General features: G+C 41.6%; 1 protein-coding gene across 7 annotated transcripts in view; it reads left to right on the top strand.

Moving 5' to 3' along the window:
• Positions 1 to 11,646: 11,646 nt before the first annotated feature.
• Positions 11,647 to 24,455, top strand: part of MACROH2A1 (macroH2A.1 histone) — a 47,727-nt gene continuing 34,918 nt past the window's right edge. For 2 of the 7 annotated variants that reach the window (XM_075164620.1, XM_075164621.1), the window contains exons 1-2: positions 11,717 to 11,801; positions 20,111 to 20,311. In XM_075164620.1, the coding sequence (XP_075020721.1) occupies positions 20,140 to 20,311 (172 nt within the window). In that variant the 5' untranslated portion in view covers positions 11,717 to 11,801; positions 20,111 to 20,139. Of the gene's footprint in view, positions 11,802 to 17,714; positions 17,866 to 20,110; positions 20,312 to 24,455 lie in introns of those variants that run through there. The other 5 variants (XM_075164617.1, XM_075164619.1, XM_075164625.1 and 2 more) reach the window with 5 other exon arrangements.

Raw genomic sequence — 24,455 nt, 5'->3', positions numbered from 1 at the left:
CCTTGTTTTAACTTCAGCAATTAACCCAGTCAGATAGCAAAACTGGGGGGTTCCCCTTGCCTTTTGAACAACTGCTTTTCGTGGCCATTGAGCTATTTCCCGGATTTAACGAAAGGAGCATTGCAAAGCAGAGCTGCATTTGTATCACAGCAACTACAGCACAACCATCTGCAAAGGAACAGCACACATGCACGCCGCAGCGACAGTAACAAACACTGCTCTTTGCAGCAGGAGGTGAACATTTCATGAACACAGGTTGAGGAGACTAACCTAAAAAAAGCAATAGCCCTTGGTGACGAGCTACCATCGGTCTCCTGCATACTTAAAGCTACGTGATACAGGAGCAGGAGCTCCTGCACCAAAACAAGGGCCCTTTAACAAAAAAACACGAGTTTCCTAGAAACCAAAGGTGATGATCTTCTATAATCCTCTCCCATGGCCATTTCCCCATCTTACATTCCTCCCTCCTCTGACTGGTAGAAGTGGGCAAAGATGTGATAATAATAAACCACCCACTGTCTGCTTTGTTTTCGGATTGAGGTGATGGCATGGATCTCTGCAGAAAACAAAAACTCACTGCCGATGAAGTAATTTTAAAACCATCTGTTGTAATTTACTGACTAATGAAGTGAAGGCTTGCTCTCCCCAGCCTCAGTGCAATTTGCCATTTTTTCAGCACATACGCCACTGGCCTCTTCTAGAAGTCTCTGCGGCAGTCTTGAGGTGACTGTCCAAACACTCACCCCTGGCAAATGTAAAATCCCCAAACTTAGTTTGACCCTCACTGAAAAACATTACAATAGAGCCAGTTTCACAATACTCTAATAGTAAATTCTCTCCCAACAGCTGGTATGCTGGAAGTAAAGGACAAGATCACACAGAATGTACACCAAACTTGAGTAAAACTGAGAATTGATTGACAGAGGTTCAGATGCAACTCAAAGGTAAAATCATGTGTTACCTCACCATCCCTTCTTTTATCTTACATAGCAAATCACCATCCTTGACTTTGAATTCCTTCCCTCTTCTCTTTTTTTAATGCCTGTTCATTTCTTTTGATGTCTGAAATAAAAATCAGTGTGCTGGAAATATTGCAGTTAATACGTGGGAATCCAAGCATCGCATTACTAGTGGGATCCCATCTGATCTCAGGTGCAACTCATTGACCTCATACCCCATACATTGACAGCTAGATTTTATTTAGAAGCTGAAGAAAATAATATGAGAAAAGTTTGTTTAATTAAAAAAAGAGAAATACTCTGATCTTGGCAGAATTTCCCACTTACAGTTTAGGGAGGTTTATAGCTTGCCAGTAGTTGCAGCCTTCATCCTTTGCACATTTCTCTTCCTTTGTGTCTGCAACTCCTTTCCATACTGGCAGGTATAATAATGTTGGGACTGGAAGCACCGAAGTACACAAGTATGCTGACATCAGGCATGAAGCATTGCACCGGGAGACTGGAAAGGCATTTTATAGCGTATCGTTTCAATGAGTGGAACGCCATATATTTTCTTTGCTTTTTGTAGCTTTCTTTAAGAAGTCTTCATGGAGTGAGCTGCTGATTCAGCATTACCTCCTGGCGAGCTATGAGAGAGTGATGATGTGAAACTGAAACACTAGACCTGGGACTGGAACAGATCCTTAGATCAGCAAAGCCACTCTTCTGCTATGGCAGAAAGCACATCATCCAGGCCTTTAGATTACTGAGGTTTTCTAAGGTGGCAAGCAAAATACTGTTAATTTTTGCAGCCAGCGAGACAGCAGGAATAAACCGGGGCTCGCTGTCTGAGACCACCCAGGCAGGGATGGCCTGCCTCCCGAAATGCTTCCCAGCGTTATTTATGACAGCCTCTGCGGCCATGGTGGCTCTCCTTCTCCAGCACCAGTTGCCAACTTTCCTTTTTTTGGTGCTTAGTATGGAGAAAATTCTCCTTTTTGCCAGGTGAAATTCAGTATTCACTGAACTGAGGGTATTTGGTAGTAAATTCTTGCTAGGGCTTTGTTTAATGTTACTTGGGTCTCGTGCAGTTTGTCTATCTGCTCCCTAGTTGCTGCGTCCCTTATGGGTGCTACAATGCTCGTTTTATACCTCCCGTTATTTTCTTCTCTCTTCTAAGGCATTCTGCTGAGCAGGTGCCTGACTGATCTGAGTATATGAGCGTGTTTTCAGATGCAAGGATCTGTTCCTCCAAATGACTGGGCATTTTCCAGCAGTTTTTCGGCAGCCTGTGTCATTTGCTTTGAACGTGCTTTTTGTGGTGCTTTGCATCTCTGCTTTGAGTCCTTTGTCACAGGTTTAGTGTCACCAGTTCAGGAACAGAGCTGGTTTAGATTAAAGCAGTAGTATTTCTGTAGCCTCTACAACTGAAATTTCAGCCTGTATATTTTTCTTCAGTGTTTTGCCTGTAATTCGCATTGTCTCTGCAGCAATCGGGTTGTGTCATCATGTGCTTTTAATGGCTGCCAATTCCTTTTCTTCTCCTGCATAGCTCGGAGGAAGTCAGGGTAACCTGGCAGGCCCTGATCTGCCCGTCTGGTTCGCTTTCCCTTTCCTCTTCGCATGCTCCTGCCTGTTTTTGTGTCCAGTATGACTTTAGATTTTATAGACTGCATCTCCGTGAGGTTCTGCAAGCCATTCCTGTCAGGAACGTGCAAAATTTCACCCTTCAAATCACCACAGCGTGGTGTAACATTTTTCTTTTTTTTTTTCCCCTGAAAACTGTGACATAAGGACTTCCCTGGACGCCAGTACTGCTTACATCTCTATTAGCCAAAGCAAATCCCATCACTTTTTCTGTGCAGTCTTACACACTTCTTACACTGATTTCTGGATAACAGCAGAAACTGCCTCCAGAACAGAATAGCTTATCATAGCAGCATTTATAAATCAAGTCTTGTCTTTAACCTTAAGCCAGAACTCACAGTGTAAGATAAAGTGGTGCCAGACCACACAGTTCATCTCTAAGATGGAGGTATAAGCCATGGAGTCTGGCGTCATTCCCGGGCAGATGCCAGCCATAGCCATAGCCTGCTCAGAAGGGTCGGCCAGCTCCAGTTTCTCTTGCTTTGGCTGTTGTTCAGCACTAGATTCATAATAAAGCTTAGTGACAGATGCAGTAAACCCTTCTTTCATCTACCTTCCATGGCTACCAATCCAGCATTATGATTTTTGTCAGATATTTCTTGACCCTCTCATCTCTGTCAGTGCTTAATACAGCTTCTAGTGAAGCATTGCCATCAAATCCTACCCTAATCCTACCCTAATCCTATTTTTTGCCATCAAGGCAAAAAATAAAAAAGCTTAAATTGGGAATTCAGTTCATCTGAGTGCTCCTTCTCCCTTCATGTCTGTTCAGGTATATATAAAATTTACAGCTGACTTTTTTTTTATTAATTTACACATAGTGACAATTATTTAGCACTCCTCCACATTACTCCAAAGTCAACGTGAGCAAGTTAATAAACCGTATATGCCATCTTTGCACTGGCGATGTGGCCTACATATAAATGGTCTGACAGTCGACAGGAGCTTTAACGACCCAACGCTCTTCCAGAACTGTCAGTAAAAGGCATTTCCAGTAGCACAGTTCCAGCTAAGCTTAATCAGTCTAAAGCTCTGCTGTTTAAATGCAATTTAAACTCCATCTGCTGGCTGAACTCCTTAATGGCATCATGTCTTCACATACAGATGGTAAAGGTGCTTAGGGATGCTCCCCTTTCAGTGGTAAGGGGCTTAAGAAAGATCTCATGATACATCCCATTAAGAAAAATACTAGGCAAGACTTTCTAAAGTGTTGATGATCCCTATAGCTCTGTTTAATAGATACATGTCTAAAAGATCTGATTTGCAAAATCACTAATCACATTTGAAAATGTTGGCCACAACAGCCCAGAAATATTCTGAAATGCAAAGGAGTCTAAAGAGAAGCAACAAATGTCCTCTCTGTTAAAAAAAAAAAGGAATATACTTCATGAAAAAGGCTTGAAATAGTGGTTGGAGTGACCAGATGTTGCTTTGTTTGCCAAATCCAGTTTCCACAGATGTATTTCAAGTAATTATATAACAGTGGACTTCACTAATTGTACATACATACGCAGAACACGATGCATACGCATGATAACGAGGGTAATGGGATTGGTGCAGAAAGTTGACATTTACTTCTGTTGGAATTCCTGCACGCCTATGTTTTTACAAAACCATACACTGAAAGAAAATTAGGATTTTTTTTTCTCTTCTCTATTTTTCTAAAAAGCAAATTCAATGGAAAAACAATCTATAGCGCAGCTTAAGAATATGAGGTACATTCAGGAGAAATACTGTGCACTAGTAAATGCTTCCATGTGTGATAAGGGTAATTTAGCATAAAACTACACATCTCTTATTTTCTCAAAACTAGCCAACTTAGAAAAATGTTATGATATTAATGAGACAGAAACCTCTGAGAATTCAGTGCATAGCATATAGGGAAATCAAAAATTAATTTAAGAGCCATATTCCCAAGCTATAGGGGTTATTCACAATAATCAGTACACTCAGGAAGTCACCAAATACTATTTTCTTCTCAAAATAGTACATAGAAAGATTTAGGTTTTCATTTTGTTTCATATTCATATTTTGTATTCATTTATTATCCAATAAACAGTACCGTATTTCTATTGTATGAATTGTTTGGAAAGTTCACCACAACTATCACCCAGAGGATGCTTTACTTCCTATAGCTCTATTTGTGGGACAGGTCAACTGACACTTGAGACTAATTCTGCTTGCCTGGATGATCCACAAGCTTCAGAATGACCCTCTAAGCACTTCCAAACAAATATCCTGGCATATTTCTCATCGATATTCACCTCAATGCTTTCTATAAGCCATTTTTTATGGACGAAAATGTCATCAGATGAATCAGCAAGAAGCAAGTAGAAGGGAATAACATATCCCAAAATGAATTGTAGGACTTTATGTAAATAAAGCAACAAGGAATTTTTTTCCACAAAAAAAAAAAATTAATGTATTTTTATGTTACAGGCAACTGCTTATTCTCCTTGTGTCTAGTGACATAATCTGAAGATGACAGAAAAAAAGTCTGTCTCACACCTCTAGACTTTTGCTTAAGTTCAGCATACTGACTTTTTCCTCCCTCTGTAATGGGTAAAACAATGTGGTTCCTTCTTCTTCCAGGGACTATGTAGAAGGGTTGGACAGTCAAAGCACAGAAGGATGGACCTGTTTGCCTGGTGATACACAGTTAGTCACATGCTGGTGACCCCCTCCAAAGCAGCACATGTAAGCAGAACCATATTGCAAAGAAAAAAAAAAAGCAAAACCCAGCAACAATCATTGGGTTTCTCATTAACATGTTAAACTCTTTAAAAGCACAAGTTCCGAGTAGTTGTCAAGAAACCAAGACTTTAGTTAGAAATAGATAGTTATGGTTCATACCCTCAGCATCTGTTCGCTGTCAGCCCACACAGCCTATCTGGAATTAGCCAGAGCAGCTGACGAGGCTTGGCCCACCGGACAGGTAGTCAGCACTGCAAGAGATTTCAGCTGGCAAGAGCCTGGGGGTGCAATACAGGTGACTCCCATAGAGGGAGATGTTGCTTTGTTTCCTCCTTATTTTAAAGTTTTTATCTGTCCATGCCACGGGAAAAACTTCATGTGCTCCAGTCATCGTGCAGACACTTCTCAACGTGCAGATTTTTAGGATGCAAAGCGTGCACTAGAACTTGTCATTCATGTCTTTTACTCAATTAATTTTTTTCCATTGTCCTCATATGCAGCTTTTCTTCAGATTTCTACTCCACAAAGAGCTAAAGATAGACTCTTACAGAGTGACAGTAGTGACTGGGCAAATCTTGTTGAGCCAACGTTACCAAATTTACAATTCATGACTATTTTCTTAACCTATCCTTATAATATTTCCCAAAGAGGGACGGAGACAGAAACTGTCCTTACGAAGCAACACAGCTCCTGCCTTCCCAGTGCTACCGAGTTCTTTGGGTCCTTCAGGAAACCGCAGGGTGACCATGTCACCTGGCACTACTTTTGACATGAACATGCAGACACAATTCGTATTTCTGTGTCCATCACAAACAAGCACCCAGCACCACCATTTCTTCATTCTGTACCCCTCTCTCCGCACAGAGAATATACTTCAAAATAAACAGAAGGAACAATGGTCTCTCTGATATGAATGAATTTATGAAATTCACTTTAAACTGAGGAATTAGCCTATAGTAAGCTTTTGTTTGCTACGAGAGTTGATGATCTTCATATCTGCAAGAGAAGTTTTGTTTAATTTAAAGAGCAGGGTTTGTCTCATGAGAAGGATATGAAAGCCCCTGATTTCATTGCTGCCTGGTATTACGGTGGACTCTAATTCTCTTGACTCCTTCGTGAACTATATTCTATATAATGTCTGTTGTCCAGCACAGGAGCTTTTTTAATTAATATTCCTCAGAGAGGTGATCTGATTTTGCTTTTGCAGGCAAAGAAATTAGTCCGCTTTAAAAATAACCTCTTATTTGAAATGATATATCATAGCGCTCTCATGCAGAACAGCAGTTAGTAAAGTATTCCATAGCAACGGCCACATCTTAATAGAAGATCATCTCCTGGACATCTCCCTCTGCATTTCTGCAATTACCAACTATGTCTCCTACCATCTGCAATTATATAAAATCCCTCTGGCAACTATAGCTATTGCTTACATGGAAAATTAATGTTGGGGAAGCAATGGGATTTAATAACTAAAAATAAGAAATATGAGTTATTACTACATGACTATCCACCAAGCTTTTCACCAGCTACCAGGAACCATTGAGCACATCATCATGGGATGTAATTTTGAATCCTCTGACTTAATATAAATCATAGCTCTTAGATTTAATACTTTCTTTGCACAATAACGCAGAACTTTCCCAGCCACTTGACATTAAAAATGCAGTCATGCAAGAGGCTGTTTTGAATACCAGAAGAGAATGAACTGCTTTGCTTAATGCACAACCTGGAATCAGGTTATGCTCAGAGCAGAGTGCTGACTACACGAGAGGCAGACAAGGGTGCCTGTTCTCTGCGTGCTCCAGGGTGCTTCAGTTTTATTTTAGAGCACACTTCTTCCATATTGCTGGGAAACAAGCATTTACGTTTCCTGATGTCACTGTGTCATACTGCTGTTGGGCTACCGATTTTATAACTCAAAACAGCATTTAGCTTTTATTTGGAAGAAGCAGGTTTTGAAATGCATTATATCAGAGGTTAATATTATCCCTTATCTACAGATTAATTATGATTTTACAGATTTGGGCATTTTTTTGAGTCACAGCATCCATTAGCTGTATGAACGACTTCACAACCTGGGTTAAAAAGTGCAATTATGATAGTGGCTCTCATCTTCCAGATTTAAAATGGAAAAAGTTTGCCTTCCTTTAAAAAAAAAGTGACATTTAAAACATTTTCAATGCTATTAAGCATTTTTTTTATAGGAAGCATAAGCATTGATAAAAATTTCCATAGTTGGTATTTTTCTAGAAGAAAGCAATTACTAAAATGGCACAGATATTTGAAAAACTTGGTTGGCACAAATTTCGTTTTTGGAAAAAAATAAAAGGTAGTCTGCCTACAAAAATTTGGAACAAAAGAAGTAAATTATCTGTACTAACTTATCTCTGTCTACCAGCCTGGGAAATGAATCTCAGACATCCACTTTTTGTGCCCTGAGAGTATTAATCTCACCATAACATACTAGCACCAGTTGGCACTTCTGCTACAGAACATGCCTGGCAATAACAGAGAGTCGACGGTGCCTTGAGAACGTCGAGGCAGGAACAAATAATTGTTTTCCATGTTCAGAAGAGGAGGAATATCCTCACAACTGTCATGACTTGCATGTCAAAGCGAAGAGTGACTATCTGAAAATGGAATTAATTCTGTTCACCTGTGATAGATAAAGGCTGAATTTAAAACAGCAGCTCACTTCAACAAAGTCAGCTGTCAGTTTTTGAAGTGGGCTGGAAACCAAACTGGCAGTTCTCTGTTTGTCTAGATAATGAAGATAAAAAATGATCATTAAGATCAATGGCTCCGACCCTGCACAAAACAGGTATCAAAACACACTGTGGTTTCAGCATCAGTTTGTGGCTGATCTCACTTGCAGAAGCTCCTGATCTTGATAGGCTAATTTTGAATGACGGGGAAGCTGCATCTTTATGGTGGCTGGAAACCAGAGCGAAGTGAAAGAAAAGTAAAGACCTGTCCCACACACATTCAATCACTATAGTGAGGAAGTTCTCAATATGGTAACAACCATGGTGGATGACAGAAATCTGCTGGAAGGCCAGCGTCAGCCCTCTGGAAATCACAGTTAATACTCCGCAGGGACAGATACTAGGTTGTGCGGTGCATTAAGAGCATGATGAGCACTGGCTGGATTTGGTAGGAGGTCACTGTGCCCATCTGACAGAGAATGCAAGAATGTCAATACCATTACACACATTACAGGTACAAATATGTGATTGTAACCTGACTGTAAGGAATTAACTGAAGCATGGATTAGTGGTATAGTCTGCAAAAAAGAGAGGAGACTAAGCAGCTGAAGGAGGTTCAGATAGCCCCTTCAGAGAAGTAGGTCGTGCCTGAGGAATCTGCACTTTCTTTTGACCATGTGAAGGTGGAAGGAAAACAGCAGGGATCTGCTGGCTGGGCACATCACATCCTGAAGAGGTATTTCAGCAAACTGAAGTAACCTAGGACATGCATTCTGAATATCCAATATAATAAACACCCAATGACAAATAAACACCAATGACAAATGAGGTGACGCATTCAGAATTAAGATAGCTATCCCAAAGTGAAAACGCTTATCTAAGTTTAAGAAGATTACCATCAGCCACAACCCTTCCCACACTGCTCTGCCCCCTCCCAAGTAATATTTCCTTCTCTGCCACCTATGCTGCATAAACAAGTTAGGTGTTTATATTCTCAATCACTCAGAACTATCTTCTGCAAATAGTCCCTTGAGGTTGCTAAAATTGATTGCAGAGTCAGGGTGTCAAAATGAAGTAACAATACAAGCTTGTAAGAATATGAACTGTTTATATTAATTATAAAGACAGCGGAGCTCTGGAAAGGTGCTTTTTGTCATTCTATATATAAATAAATACATCACTAAACTGGCAAGGGGAATAAAATCTAAGCCAAGGCTTGTTTTAGTGAGGTAGTTTATGTAGTGTAGTTTCACAGACTTTTGTAGCAACGCTCCCTTCTAGATACACTGTGTGTTTTCAAAATGTGCACTCTTTGCAGACCCAGTAGATGTTCAGCATGATAAATCTGTGCTTTGGTGGGAGGTGAGCCAGTCAATGTTAACATTAAAATGATCAACAGCAGTCTCCATGCTAGCATCCTATCCCATGGACAAATTGTTCAGACCCTCTGCAAACTCAGACAGCTCTCATTCCAGAAATTCTCACCAACTGTGTTTTGAAGGCTTTCTTCAAAAGCACAAAATCCAGAGATTCCCCTTAAAAAACAGAAAAAAGAATGATGATAGTAGAAGGGCACAGAAAGTGACCTACACTGGTTTCCCAGGTAACTCTTTCTATCTGCCCTTGCAGGTCAGCTCCCTTCACCTTGTAGCCCTGTATCAACCCCGTTAGACAATGTTGTGGGTTCTTTAAATTCCACGGGCCTTTGCAGCTTACCACGTCAACAGAGATATTATTTTTTTTTAAAATAAAACTTACGTGGGTGACAGCAAAATGGAGTGGGAAGAGCCAAGCAGTGGAGGACCAGTTCTGTTCGGTGCTCTGCACAGCACACGGGAGGGGTTACTGTGGGGTAGCACCACCCGCAAGGAAAAAGGAGCTCCGCTGTGGTGTGAACACAAGGAGGAGGAGGAGGGACAGAGATGGTGTGTGTGGTTGGGAACACAGGGAAAGTAGAGTGTGTCCTCAGCTGTGCAAGAGGAGCCATGGCAGATGGCCTAGTAAGTACTGTATCCATATCCTTGGGTTAAGGGTAATCAGGGACTACAGGGCACTTTACTTAGCGGGGAGTCTTTGTTAGGCAAAACTGCCTGTCTGAATAGCATTCAGGTTACAATTAGCACTCGGGGAGCACAGTCAGGCCAGGGCTGCATTTGACCGTGTGCTGCACAGAAACATAATGAGAGATGTCTTGGGAGACGCAGAGTTTAGCTGCGTTAAAAAACAGACCAAGCCTGGTCATTTATACGGATGAGAACACCACAATTATAATGCCTGAGCTTGGCTAGTGGAATTGCACGACATTGCTTTCGTAGGCCACACGCATTGCAAGCAGCCCTGTGCGGACTACATCTTCTCGCCCCTTATTTCAGAAACGCTTTTTGAAGGGATGTTTCTCAGACCGGCCCCACGTTTTATACAGGCTGTCCCCAGTTCCCTGGTTTTCATTCTTCCTTTAAACCATTTTCTTCCTTTCTGCTTTCTGTTTCGTATGACAAAGGTACTGTGAATATGCGCTGATACTGAGCAAAACAAGAAGCGCTGGAGCTCAGGGTGGTTGATGAGAAGAGCGGGAGAGAGAGAAACCCCTTGCCACTACTAGCTGTTGGTAGTTGCAATGATATTATGGCACTGTGCCACTGTCACCTGTCATAGCTCTAGCCATGAAAGGGACAGTGAGGAAGAAGCTATGGGCTGGCATCCTGCTTTGGGCACTGCAGGCAGGGGATGCTCCGTTCAGGTGGGAGCAGCAGGAGGGTCTGGGAGCACTGGCAAGTCAGGAGTCTTCCATGACATTCAAAACTCCAGCTTCCTCTAGTCCCACCGTTGTAAACACAGAAGCGATCTGTTATGACTCCTCTGTCCTGCAGCCAGGACCCGCTGTGGCAGCTTCCCTCTTCTGCTGGCAGCTGGCGGGGAAGGCAACTGGAAGAAGGCAAGAGAGGAGAGGGAGAGCGAGTGCACCCTCTTAGTGTCGGCTGGGCGGGCAAGCAGCGGGCAGCAGCAACCCAGCTCTCCCAACCCAGCAAGGCGCGCCCAAGGACATCCATGTCTTCCATGCGGAAATTCCTCCAAAAGTTCCATCTGGGGCCTTTGTAAAATGGCAGCAAGCCATTTTTGTACAGCACAAGGAAAGCAGAAAGAGCGTGCACGCCTCTTTCCAGCGGTAACGATCCAGTCCTTCGTTCTCTCCCCTGCCCGAACCAGAAACTTCATTTCGGGAGGAATGCGGCGCTAACCCCCCGCTTTGTCCTCCCCGCCCTGCCCCGCCGCTGAAGATTTAGGAGCGAACACGTTTGTGCACAATGGCCTGGCTAGGCGCAGGGAGAGGAGGGCCGGCAGCAGCTGTGGAGGACGCGGTGCCAAGGCCCAGCCCCACACAGGAACGGGGCTTTTCAATAGCCAGGCCCGGGCGCCCGCATGGCAGCCAGCTGCCGCGGGGCCGCGCCCCCCGCCCGGGGGAACCGAGGGCCTGTGCTGGCGGCTGGCGAGGCGGGAGGCCTCGCACCGCTTGCCAGGCGGCGAGGCGAGCGGCCACCGGGGCGCCGCTGTGGCGAGGCCCCCACCCGGGAAAGCGGAGCCAGGAGCGGGCGGCCGCGCTGCTCCGTGAGGGGAAAGCGAGGCGGCCGCCACGCCAACGCCCGCCGTGAGGGGCGAGGGGCGGGGCCGAGGGGGGGGATGTGACGCGCGGGCGCGCGAGGCATTGTGGGAGCTCGCCGCCAGCCCGTCGAGCCGTACCCGTTGGCCCCGCGGGCGGAGCAGCGGCAGCGGGAGCGGGGCCGCCGCCGGGAGACATATTGCCGCCGGAGCCCGCGCCGTAAGTCACTGCCGCGGGCCGCCCGCCGTGTGGGAAGGGTGGTGGGGGGGTGTCGCTGAGGGGTTCTGCCGCGGCGGGGTGGCTCCTGGTCTGGGGTGCCAGGGGCCCCGAACCGGCCGGGGGTGGGCTGAGGGAGGTAGGGTCGTGCCCTCCCACCCTCCTTCTCTGAGGAAAACCGGGGGCCCGGGCCGCGCCGGGCGGTCTGTCGGTTCTCCTCCTCCTTCTTCTTCTTGTGCCTCGGGTGAAGCAGGGAGATCCACCCCGCTCCCAGCGAAATGGTGGCGGCAGGGGGTTTCTTTCTGCATCTGGGTTACGGTGTGGAGGCTGGAAGGAGTCCAGCGGGCACCCCGCGGGCGCTCGCCCGGCACGGTGGTTTCGAGGAACGGCTGGGGGTGTCGCGCCGCGGTTCCTTACGTCTCGCTGCCTTTATACGCACGCACGGACTGCTTTTCGTCTTTCCCACCTCGGGTCATCGGGGAGGAGAAGATAATCTAGAGAAGCTGCAAAAAGCGCAAGTGAAAAGCAGCAGGACGCGTTTTCAGTGTGTCTCACTTTGGGATGAAGAAACCGTGGCATAAAAGTTACCTGCCACATGTGAATGACTTAATTTAAAAAAGCCGAATGACATTGTTAAAACCGTAAGCAGAGGCTTCCAAGAGCGGTAAAAATAAATGTTCGGCTAGAAACGGGGCCCCTTATTCTTTTAGAACTGTCACTTCTCGTATAGCCTGCAATATGTCTGCCTGCAGGATTTGAGCAACCTATACGGACTGTCTCTGGGTGTGGGTGTTTCTCATAGGGGACTGCAAGTACTGCAAGACGCAGGTGAATGCAGGTTCCTAAGGCTCGGCACAAGGTATATCACAGGAACGCCTGCATTTGGACTGGAGACTGATGTGTTTGTGCGTGTAGGAGACAGTAAGGGGAGCAAACTGTGTCTGTAACTTGTATCTTCCTATAATCCTTTTGTTTCCTCTGTGGTCTTTAAAAGTAAGTTGCAGAAGGCCCATGAATTTGCATCTGAAGCCGGCAGTTGGAACCAGCTCGTATGCAAGTAGGGTGGTGTAAAACTGAGGTTGCTTCATTTATGTTGATGGAAGGAGGCTGGTTATTGAAATATATTTGGATGAGGCTTGTTATTTATCTCTTGACCATACAAACGAACAACCATTTTTTTTCCCCAGGACTGTGTGTGGCTGTCACTTAGCAACAGGTCTGCAGGGAACTTTGCAGATCCACTGCCTCCCCCATTCCTAAGAGTAGAAGAAATAAATGAGCTAAGGAGCCAGTGAGCAATTAATAAAAATGAAACCTGGGTTCTTAGGCACAATCCAGAGTTAAAAGATTTAGGAGGGAACAAGACAACTACAGTTGCTTTGGAAAAAATATTTTAATGCAATTGGGAATGACAGATTTTGTATCAAGTGATCCCTAGAAAACTCCCCAATGTGTTGTGTGTTTTTTTTAAGTGTTCTGAAAGAAAGGAATTACGCTGTTGTTTACTTAGTAATGGTTGCAGGTTATTTTGCTGTGTTATGTATCATAACCTTTCACACTGAAATCTTCTAGGCCTTCTGGGTTCCTAAAGAGTAACTTTATTTTGCTGTGTGTAAGGCATACCCTTCTGATTGCCAGTAAAGCCAAGTGCTGATAGTGTAGATTAAGCCATAACTGATGTAAGAACTAGTAGTAAGACTAGAATTTGGCCTAATGACAATAATATAGGAAGAGTGCTTAAGCACTGCTTATTTTATAGATCGGCATTAGCAAAAATAAAAATCCACCACTGCAAATTTAGTCTTAAAATAAATCAGCATGTTTAAATTTGTCCTTCAGAGTTGCCTGATTCTGCAGGCAAAATTCCAATACACAGCAATGAACTTTGATAAAAGGTATTCTCTTGGTCGGAGAGGTGATATAGTCACATTCCTGAAGAATGGTCAAAATCTTGCTCTCTCAAAGAAATTCAGAAGTATTTTTGTACAACTCTGTCAACCAGGATCAAGGCCTATTGTCCGTTCTGCATAAAAGGTAGTCCTGCCCAGCAAGGTTATAAAGTAGGGATAAAGGAGTAGGAATCTGGAACTGATGCCACAGGAGGAAAAAAGAGCCTCCAGAGAGAGTCTCCCTTGGGAGAGGGAATATTGACCCAGTGGGCAGTGCAGTGAGCATTAGGTTTTGTCAGCTCAGTGCTTCCTAGAGGTAAAATTGGAAAAGAAACAGGCAGTGTTTGTGGGAAGAGTGCAGTGCTTGCTCACTTGTCAGGGAAAGAGGCCATAGACACATAAAGAGGTTATAGTTCCTTACCCAGACCCATCCTAAAGAGAGGATGGGTAGGATTCAGTTTGTGGTCCTCGTTCCGAAAGGAGTGATGCTAGGATCGTGCCATTTCTGGCCTTACAGCGGGTCGAGTTCTTGCACTCCCTTCCTTCAGCAGTGTAGCATCTATCTTAAATTTTGTGTTCTACATCTGGATTTTGCCTTGGAAGCATCCACATGAATTCTTTATTGCATTTTTGCTTTCTTCCAAAAATGCCAAGGGGCAAAGAAGTTTTCAAAATGTTCTTTAAAACAGTTTTTCTGAACGTTGAATTCGTAAATGGTCCAGTGATTTAAGGTCCTTCATCAAATTTTATGCTTCCTACCTAGTATACAAAAAGCTATAATGCACAAATGGGCTTGGCTTTATGCTAGTACTCCCAGCAGTGGTCAGTGAAGACAATTGTATTTACGTTTTCCTGACTATTGGTGGCAGGATGCCCAGCTAAAACTGTTGTCATGCTCCCAGTACTGTTCATAGTGGAGGTTTGCACATTAAGGAGGTATTTGTTTCGGGGTTTCAGACCTATTGTGGGAGGGAGGGACTTTTGCCAGTTGAATACAATTGTGCAACAGTATTTTGTTTTGCACACAGATTTTGTGAAAATGTTGTTCCTCTTTTTCCCATCCTTTACGTTATCACTGCGGAAATTTTAGTCTTATTGCTCTTCAATAGGAAGTATATCTATTAGGCATTCTTAGGTGAGGAATATTCTCTCAGTTTTCCAAGGGAAAATAAATGTATGTATGGTGCTACCTTTTCAGGTGAGAAATTAATGTTGTGTTGGAATGTGTGTTTGACAACTGGTTTCACTCCTCTGTCTGTTTCAGACCACAAAGAGTTTTTGATAAAAGCATTGAAGCTAAAATTTGAAATCACATCAGATCAAACAATAACTGAGTGATTAGCTCTTCTTTTATTACTGTCGTACCTAGAAACCACAGTCACAGACTGAGACAGTGTTGTGCTAGGTAAGCATTGTTAGAGACCATTTTATACCGACTCTATAAGCAGTGCATCTTGAAAATATGCCAGACTACCTTCTGATTAGCCAAGAACAGAGCAAGTTAGTTGTCAAAGCAAATTCAAATGCACCTTTTCAAAGAGAGTTCAGCGAGTGGCTATTATTATAGTACATAAATAGATTTAAGAGAGAATGGCAGCACTTACATTGTTAATTGTTAATCTTTTGAAACAATGGAAAGAAGATAGCATTGCAATTAATCTCTTGTGATACAAAAATGAACTTTCCAGCTTAGTCTGTGTACTGGAAAGAAGAGAAAAATAATTACTAAATCTTAGTATTTATCCTATTGTAGTAATGGTCTCCCGAATTCCACTACAGTTACTGATGTGATCATGTAGATCTAAATTTAATCATTTGTTTGCTGAGTGCAGTTAATACACCAATGTAAGCCCATGATCAGAACAGTCCCTGTCTGACAGCAGTAGCATTCATAGTAATTTGTAAAGTCATTAAGACCCAGTACCTGAAAACTATTAATAGCAGGGGAGTTTTGTTACTAGTGTTTGATGAAAGTGTCAAATTGACTGAGCTAATGAAGTACTGGTATTTGGAAACTAGGTATCACTTTACCAGGATGTGCAGGCTGTACTTTCAGAATTATGTGATGTTAAGCCTTTCGGAAAAACAGATGCCTATGCGCATTTTAGGAAGATGGTATTTGAAAGTGTGGTTTAGTGGAGTATCTATCTTCACATAGAAAAATGTGGCCAACCAGCATTACTACAGCCAATTTCAAACAAAAAAATGTTAATTATGCTGATTTCATTGCTACACCTTAATGTTATTTTGTTTCTTAGAAACTGTATTTCTGGCTTGCAAAGACCTGACAGCAGAGGAGCCTTGTAGCTTGAATCTTTGCTGTAAGCCAAATTAATATACCATCAAATTCTCATTTCTGTGAATTTTGAGTTGTTAGAAAGCAGTGTGAATCTTGCTGCAGTCTTTAAGGGGTTTTCAAAAGGCCGTGAATCAGGTGCTAAATTCTGCAACTAGGGCAATCTGTGTCCAAGCACAGCAGAGCCACTGAAGAATATAGCATTAAATTTGATTCGAAGTCAAAGGTGGACTTAGATGTTGACTCCTCTGTGATATCCCCTGATTATCACAGTGATAATTTTGTGAACTGTCACACTGAAATGAAATCATTTTATTGTCAAATCTTTGAAGACTTTGCAGTGTATTTGGTAAAGTTTCTCAGTAATTCCATTGCAAAGGCAGGAGAGGGGAAAGAAAGGAAAGGGCTGGTCCATTGACCGTGATTATTTTTTTTTTTTTTTTTAATTTTCCTGCTCAAATCTTGTCTGAACTATGGCACATGTGATAAGGTTCCCTTTGGTTGCCTCCCTCATCTGCTGGCTAGCAGTGACTCAGCAAACAGCTCTGGTTCATTAACGTTGGCAGCATTCCAGAGTTTCTGGTGTTACAAAGATAAACCATTTGAGAACACGTAAGGCACACAGTTTTCTTTGGTTTTTGATCTGTTGCCATGCTCTTTACATTTAACTTCAATACATTTTCTTGTGGCTGTTGCAAGTGAAATCTCCTTTCTTTCCCTTCTCTTGTGCTGTGGAGAACTAGAAGTAGAGAAGAGACTTTGAGAGCTTGTTGGGCCATCCCTCAGCTCAAAGGCAGGACAAACAGGTTCTGCAAAGTAATGATCCTGAATAATTAAGCCTGAAAAAGGTCTTCCATGCCAGGCTCTCTTTTTCCTCTTCCAAATTACATGGCTGGCAAAATTAAAAGTGGTACTTGAAACTTAATTGGAATTTCCCTCCCTCCACCCCCAACATCTAAAGATACGGTGATTCACTACATGTTGTAGGAATGGGATCCTTGAGACAGGAAGCTCTGAAACTCATCTTTAACACATTTTATTGTTAATACTAAAAGTTCCAGAAGTTCTTGCTTTTTTTCAATAAGCAAGCCCCCCCACCTTTCTGGTTCAGGCAAAGTTTTTCCTCACAAATAAACTTACAGCTAGAAAGCTCTTTAATGTACAGTATGAGAGGATCAGGTTAATTGTCAAGATAGGTCCAGGGTTATCCTAAATATTAATGACAGAAATGTGACCAGGAGTATAAAATAAAGGGGGAAATCAACCTCTAGAATTTGCAGAAGTGAAAAATTATTATGAAAGAAAAAAATATGCCATTTTATATGTGAATAGGTGTTAGATAGCCGCAGATGACAGGGGACTTGAAGGTATTACATTAAAATAGTACATTAAAGGGAAGAACATCTTCTGAACACCAGATGAAAGAGTTTGGAAAGTAACAGCAAAGTGTTTTGCTCAAGGGTGATATAAGGGAGGTTGATTTAGCATGACCAATGGCAGTTGACAGTATGTTAACAACAAACTTAGCATCGCTTTGGATAGATGATATGTATCCGGAGACAGTGATATACGGTACACATTTGTTTCGATATATGAAGGAACCACTTCCCTTACTTCTATATGAATAGTCATTTTCTTGGAACTAAAAATGAAAGGGCAGTGCTCTTTCATCTCTGTCTGTTACCAGCTACAGCATGGCCATCCATGTGTGTCTTCCATTTGGATTTTTAGATTGGGTGAGTTGCATTTACTCTAGCTCCTTCAAAGCCTCTTTGGCAGTAATTCGGCATTGCTCCATGCTTTACTCGGACTTTGATCCAAATGTTACAGCAGCTGATGGCTAGATGACGCTCTCCCAAAGAAAAAACACCAACATCAGGAAGTAAGGATTTCCATGTTCTCTTCCAGCTATTCTGACGATCCCATAAACTCATAAGCCAAATGGTTAATAAAAGTTTATTGCTTAAGGCTTGCAGGTTTTCCCAGGAAAAATCATGTTTTTCATCATTCACCTATGGGTTACAAACCAAAGGAATTATGGGGGAAGCTAGAAGCACAGGCATTTCTCATGCCTGCTTTCCCTGGTGTTTGATTCAATAAAATTCTTAACATTTGTGAGATTAAATATCTGTAGTATTGATGAAAATGGATTAGGAACTATGAAAATAATTTCTGACAGAAAGTCCATAGCCAACTCAAAGCCACACCCAGCCTTCCTGCTAACAAAGACAGAGCTAACTAGATGAGAAAATGCAATTAAATGGAAGATTTTTTAAATCAGTTGTGAGCTCCAGTTAGGCAGTTTCTCAAGGCAAGAAAATTGGCTTTTGTCCTCTTCTTTGCAGAATAATAGTTGTTACAGAGCTGAGTTCACAGCAGAGGAAAGGAGAAGGAGCCCTTTTGATGGCTTCCCCTTCCAAAGTTTCCTGTCTGTTTTTTGACATAAGTTCCATAAATGTAGTGTGACTTTCATCTGAGCTACTAAGATGGGATTATTTTGTTTACCTTTAACAAGCAGTAAGCCCATTGCATTTATTTGTTTACCTTTAAGAAGCAGTAAGCCCGTGGCATTTATTTTACTTAATGCGCTATGCAAGTATAGACTCTGTAATGAATGGAGTGTGGAAGTGGAAAGGAAATGTTTGATACTCATGTTTCTTTAGTTATCCTGAGTGGTCTTCATTTGATAGTTATATAGTCTGAATTTCAGTGACTCATTGAGATTTAAAAGACTGCAGGACATGTCAGCACAGAACAGAAGTTGCAAAACTTAGAAGTGGGGTTGGTGAACCTGTTTTGCCTAATTCTGAGCTCGCTCAATTGTTGTGGATTCCGAGGTATAGTAAATACAGTTAGGTTCATAAGGACAAGGAGAGAATTCAGAATAAATGAGAGAAAAACAAAAAGGGAAGCAGAGAAATGGTGTGATGGGAAAGCAGGCTTAAAGAGGTTTTATTGTGGCGTATATAAACACACCAGCGAATTTGCATTTGTATTAGGTAGGATTTGTGCAGCAAGGAAAGAACTGGGATGCACAGAGGTATGTGTATCACTGGTGCATACCGCTGGTTTCCCTAGAGTTCAGACGTGCGGGAGGGAGGGGGAGATGGGGACTGTCTCTTTTCCTCTGAGTTAATTTCAAACCCCAATGCATTGCCTAAACCTTCAAAAATACCTTGAGAGCCTGTAAACCCTCTGCCTCTTTGGATTTGTCAGCTTCTGTTTACAGCCTGAGCAGAAATCAAAAAGAGAAAAAAAATATGTTTGACAGCTGTATCAGCAGTAGGTTTCTTCACCGAGATAAACTGAGATACAGTTGTCAGATATCTGAGGGGTGTTTAGACCACTGTTACGTTAAGCAAAGGTGGCAGATTGAAGTTCATCAGATTCCTAGAGGGTGTGTTGAAGCAGTACAGTCTCCGATGCGGAGATAGCTGGAGATAGTACGTTCAAATCTAAAGGGGTTCATTTCAGATCTTTCTGAAAATAAAACATGTAGTGTACAGGAGATATATTTTGCCATGTATAGGCCTTTGTTCTGTAAATTCACACGTGCTTGAAAATCTAGGTTTTTACGAAAGGTGAATACACTTTATGAAAGCTTTAGCGGGTACAATTTTTCCTAGTTAGGAACATAGTTATTCAGGAGCGTAACAGTCCTACCACAGCTGTTCAAATGCCGAATCAAGAGTTTTTCCCGGAGAGCAGAGGGTTGTTTCAGCCCCCTTGCAGAAAGCATCCTCTCCTTTAATGCAGAAGCTCTATTTTACATTAGGTAGTTGTCTATTTTACATTAGGTAGTAGCTCCGTCAGTGGTACTGGGTTTAATCTGTTAGGAATTTCAGAAAAGTAATTCCAAAGCAGATTTATGGGAAATTTCTGTCTTATATATTTACTGCATAAAATTATGCCAAGATTACAATGGCAAGTAAACATTCTGTGGAAAATTATTTTAGGTTCTTGTTGTATGTACTCTAAAAAGGCAACTTGTCTGTATGTTTTAGGGAGCCTAATGCATTGCCTACCCTAAAATACTGATTTGTCTTGAAATGCAGTATATGGTATTACAGTATCAATCTTTATTGATAACCTTTTATCTTTTTTCCCCCCCCGCCCCTAATATATAGAGTGCTGTTCCAGACGCAATACAGACAAAATGTCCAGCAGGGGTGGAAAGAAGAAGTCAACCAAGACTTCCCGCTCCGCAAAGGCTGGGGTCATATTCCCTGTTGGAAGAATGCTACGTTACATTAAGAAAGGCCACCCGAAATACAGAATTGGTGTTGGTGCTCCAGTGTACATGGCTGCTGTACTGGAATATCTGACTGGTAGGTTTTGCTGAACAATGTGAAATAGCAGCAGTGAAAGTAATAATACAAACTGAATTTGCGCAGAAAAAAAACGAAAAAGATCCTCTGATGTATAGATGACTAAAAAAGCTATAGCTGAAGTAAGTGTTATGCTTATCACACAATAAAGCCAAAATCAAGGTACCCCCCACCCCTGCCTCACAGCTTTGATGGCTTTTGTGCATGCCAGCACTGGATTTGCTTTGACCTGTTGTAAACGCTTTTCTTCCACATAGGCAGTCAGAAGGATTCCTGCTAACATCAATGCATATGGACTGGGCCTTCAGTGTTGCAGTCCTGCTTGCTCCGATTTTGTGCCCGAGGGCTTTGTTTGGGTTCTAATTGTCTGTTAAGCATATACATTCCTTTTAAATAGAGAGCTTCTCAGTGTTCACACAGAGCTGAGATTGCTTACAGCATTGTTAAAACATTTTTGTTCAATTTACAGATTATTTTTGAGGCGACATATGCTGTTTGCAATTTGTTTGGTTGAGTCTGTGTATAAATGCACACTCTGTTCATCTGCCCCAGATCAATGTAATAGCATATTTGCTTACATTTATAGTCCTTTCTCGGTTGCTCTCATCACATCAGAATGAGAACACCTGAAATAATTATCTCATCCTCAGAGTACCTTCTTGGAGGACAAAAATATTATTTTTCCTCCATTTAGAAAGAAGTTTCAAAGGAAGAAAATGCTTTGCCCAAAGACGTACATAACTAGACATGCAAGTAAAGATCTTTACATAGCAGTTCTCCTCTCAAATGAGACTTAAAATGTTGCAAGTTTACCCCACAAACAACATTCTAAAAGTAGTCTTCTAATGGAAAATTAACCCCAGCTGTAATAGCATCAACATATGGGCTTTTCACAATATTGGTTTGCTTAAAATAAAATAAATTTAAAAAAATGGATAAGAATAAACCACCAGTTCAGTCACATTCGCGTGGCCAGATTGACTTACAAGCGTATACCTGTAGGCTAGGGATCTAGCAAAAAGCACAAGTGCTAGATGGGTTAGTATTTGGAGACAGATTCTATTTGCGTGACTAGAGAAAAGCTTGAATTGGATCTCATTTCTCATAGCAGTGTTTCTTTTTACAATGCATCTGCTCACGTCAATATTCTGGTTGCAGCAGATACAAGTGTTTCAAGGGACGGTAGTCTTTAAGCTGTAAGGGTGCACCGAGTCTCTGAGGAAGAGGTGCACTTCATTCTTTCTTTGACTTAAGCACAAAAAGTAACAAAGCTTGTGGTTTAACTTTGCTGGGAGTATTTAAAACCAAAGTGACCTGACTCCTAAGACAATTTTAGATACACCTTATAATGAATATTGACGTTGAAGGACAGAAATAGGCTGATTTTTTTTTCTGTAAAGTTTCTTCCTCTGTTAAAGATGAAGATTGGTAACATTAAGAATAATTAATAGAGTGCTTGTTTTCTGTAAGGTATTCATTATTGAATTTTCTCAGCCATCAAGTATCCTTTTGGTTTTTTTTTTCTTCACTTGTTCATGTTCATAGTTTTCTTTATTTGGGCCTTTCCTTTAAAAGAATGCTTTTAAACTTCATAGATGGCCTTAAAAAAATTAACATTTCCTTCAGCTAGGTTCCTGGTTACAGCAATAACAGCTCAAATAAAATGCTTCTTGGGTTGAAGGGTGCTTTGAATGCTGCCCTTTTAAAGAAACAGAACAATACAGGTGAGCTTAAGGCACTGCTAATGAGCAGCACATGTTACTGGTTAACTGTTTGATTTAGTGTTCACTGAGGCAGTGATGGTTTAGGCAGCTAAGAATAGGCTGTGGAATTAAAGGTGTTTCTTTAACTGCTGTGCATCCTGGGAAACTGTCTGAGGAGATCAACAACAAAAAAAAAGCCAAAAAAAATTTGCACACCACTTCTTTAGGAAAAATTAAAAAGGGAGGGGGGGAAAGAGAGCTAAGGGGAATAGTACCTTCTTTTTTTCCTCCCTTTAAATATTGTTAAGCTTTTTTTTTTTATTTTTTCTGCTCTGAAGGCTAGGTAAATAGTCCTAGTATCCTGTATCTCAGGGTTTTCTTTCATTCTTATACATAGATGCATTCTCAAAAGCACAGATACTCTTTTCTTTCCTTACTGAGTTAGTAATAGTTTTATGTTTTATGACTGTTTCAGTCTAGTGGGTTTTTTCCTTCCCTTCTCTGTCTGTAAGTTTTTCACACTCTATATAGTGTAATTTTTTAGTCTTTAATGCTCAGTATGTTTTCTGAACTTCAGGTCATTCATCTTTTTCAGTATAATTCAGAAACACTCCCTTGAAATGGGATGCTTGGAGATTTTTTGGTTTGTGTTCTTTTTACCTCTTGGCAGTTATTACTTCACAAAACCAGAGAAATCCTGACTTCTCTCCAGGAGAGTTTTTAAAGATGCTCATGTCAGCACATGATCTGAAACTAAATGAAAGCATTTCAACTATTTCAAAATAAAAGCAGGAACGTGACATAATAGGAAGGAGACCATGTGAAGTGGCATGCTAATAAATTGGCTAAATCAAAAAAGCAATCCTGTGCATCCAGGAAGGAAAGGAAAAATGTAAAATATCAAAAGCAGTTGTAGGAAAGAAAAACTTCAGAAAAGACTAGGAGGGGAAATGACAGAGACGTGACCTAATAGAAAGGAACCTACTAAGGTTTGAAAACTAGTTCATGTGTGTGCAAAATATGGCACTGACTTTAATCCTTCGGAAGATGAGGTGCTAAATTTTGCTGGCCTTTGCTAAAGTTTAACTCTGATGTAAATCTGAAATTAGCCCATAATGTGCTCAGATCTGGGATTTTGGTTTGGTTCAGTTTGAGATTTGAACTTCCATAATGCTTCCAGCTGTTCAGACTTGGAGTTCTCTTCTGGATCCATCTGTAGTTATGACTTTATCCACTTTATACTTTGAAGGGAACTTACTGTTACCATGTATGTATGGCTACTCATCAGAAAGTAAAAATACACATGCTATAGTTTCTTGTAGTGTATGGGCCCATTTGTAATTTAAGCCCTTCTTCAGTCTGTGCCAATGAAGTGCTTTTTCAAACTACATTTATGTTGTTCTCGTACTTTTGTATTAGCGTGTTTATACACGGTACAGCTCCGCTAGCAGGAACATGCACTGGTTTAGCACACAGGAATTAGTCTGGCTGCTTCAGTTGCTGTGAACTAAAAACTGCGTCTTTGCTGTGCTGCTTTTCAGTCTCTCGGCTGCTGACAACTTCTTCTACAGGGGCTGGCTGGAGTACATCTTCCCTGTGTTGTCTGTTATAGTAACTACAAAAATAATGGTAATAAACCTACTATATTATTAGATGTACAATTTGTCTTCAGGTCTTCAGCTAATAAAGTGCTTTTCCTTATCTTCCGTTTCAATATACTTGACATATAAACAGGTTGCACAGTGAGTATTCTTCTCTTAGTTATTCACTAAAGGTTCTTTTTACCTAGAAGTAGTATTACAAAATAATTCTCTCATCAGCACACCCAGTGTATGCAGTTTGGTTTGTTAAGCATACCACCTGCTTATTCTTTCCTGCTTTTCATCTAAGGAAATAATGTGTAATGTCCACTGTAAATAGGATGCAAGTGTGTGTTCGTGGGTGAATGTGCAGAAAGTACGTCTGAGTTTTAACGTTACTGAAGCAAGTGGATATACTTCCTTTCTTTACTCTGGAGGAATACTGTGGATGCTCAAGAACTATAATACATGGTTCTTATTTCTTTTCCTTCTTTGCAGTAGCGGTTCATGCAGTGCTGCCAGTCTTGCAGGGAAGAGTCAGAATATTTGATTAATTTCTGCTTATGCTGTAGAACTAATTTTAAGCATTATCAACTGCTTTAAGCTGGCAAGAAGTTCAGTGTTAATAATTCCTTTTATCTTTTTTCCTTATTGTGGCACTTGTTTTACAATGGTTCATTGCCTGTTTATCTTCCCTAACGTACTTCAGAAAACTGCAATCCATTCCTTATTTTCTCTGCAAAGTAGTGCATCAGTATCAGTTTATGTCAAAAAAAAAAAAAAAACAAACCACTAGGTCAGTCAAGAGGATGGCCACAGGCTTCATTTGGGGCATTGCAGCCACTCAGATGGAGTTCTATG

Source organism: Calonectris borealis, chromosome 15, assembly GCF_964195595.1.
Source record: "Calonectris borealis chromosome 15, bCalBor7.hap1.2, whole genome shotgun sequence".
In the NCBI taxonomy this organism is placed as follows: Eukaryota; Metazoa; Chordata; class Aves; order Procellariiformes; family Procellariidae; genus Calonectris; species Calonectris borealis.
This window is presented reverse-complemented; position numbering and strand designations above follow the sequence as displayed.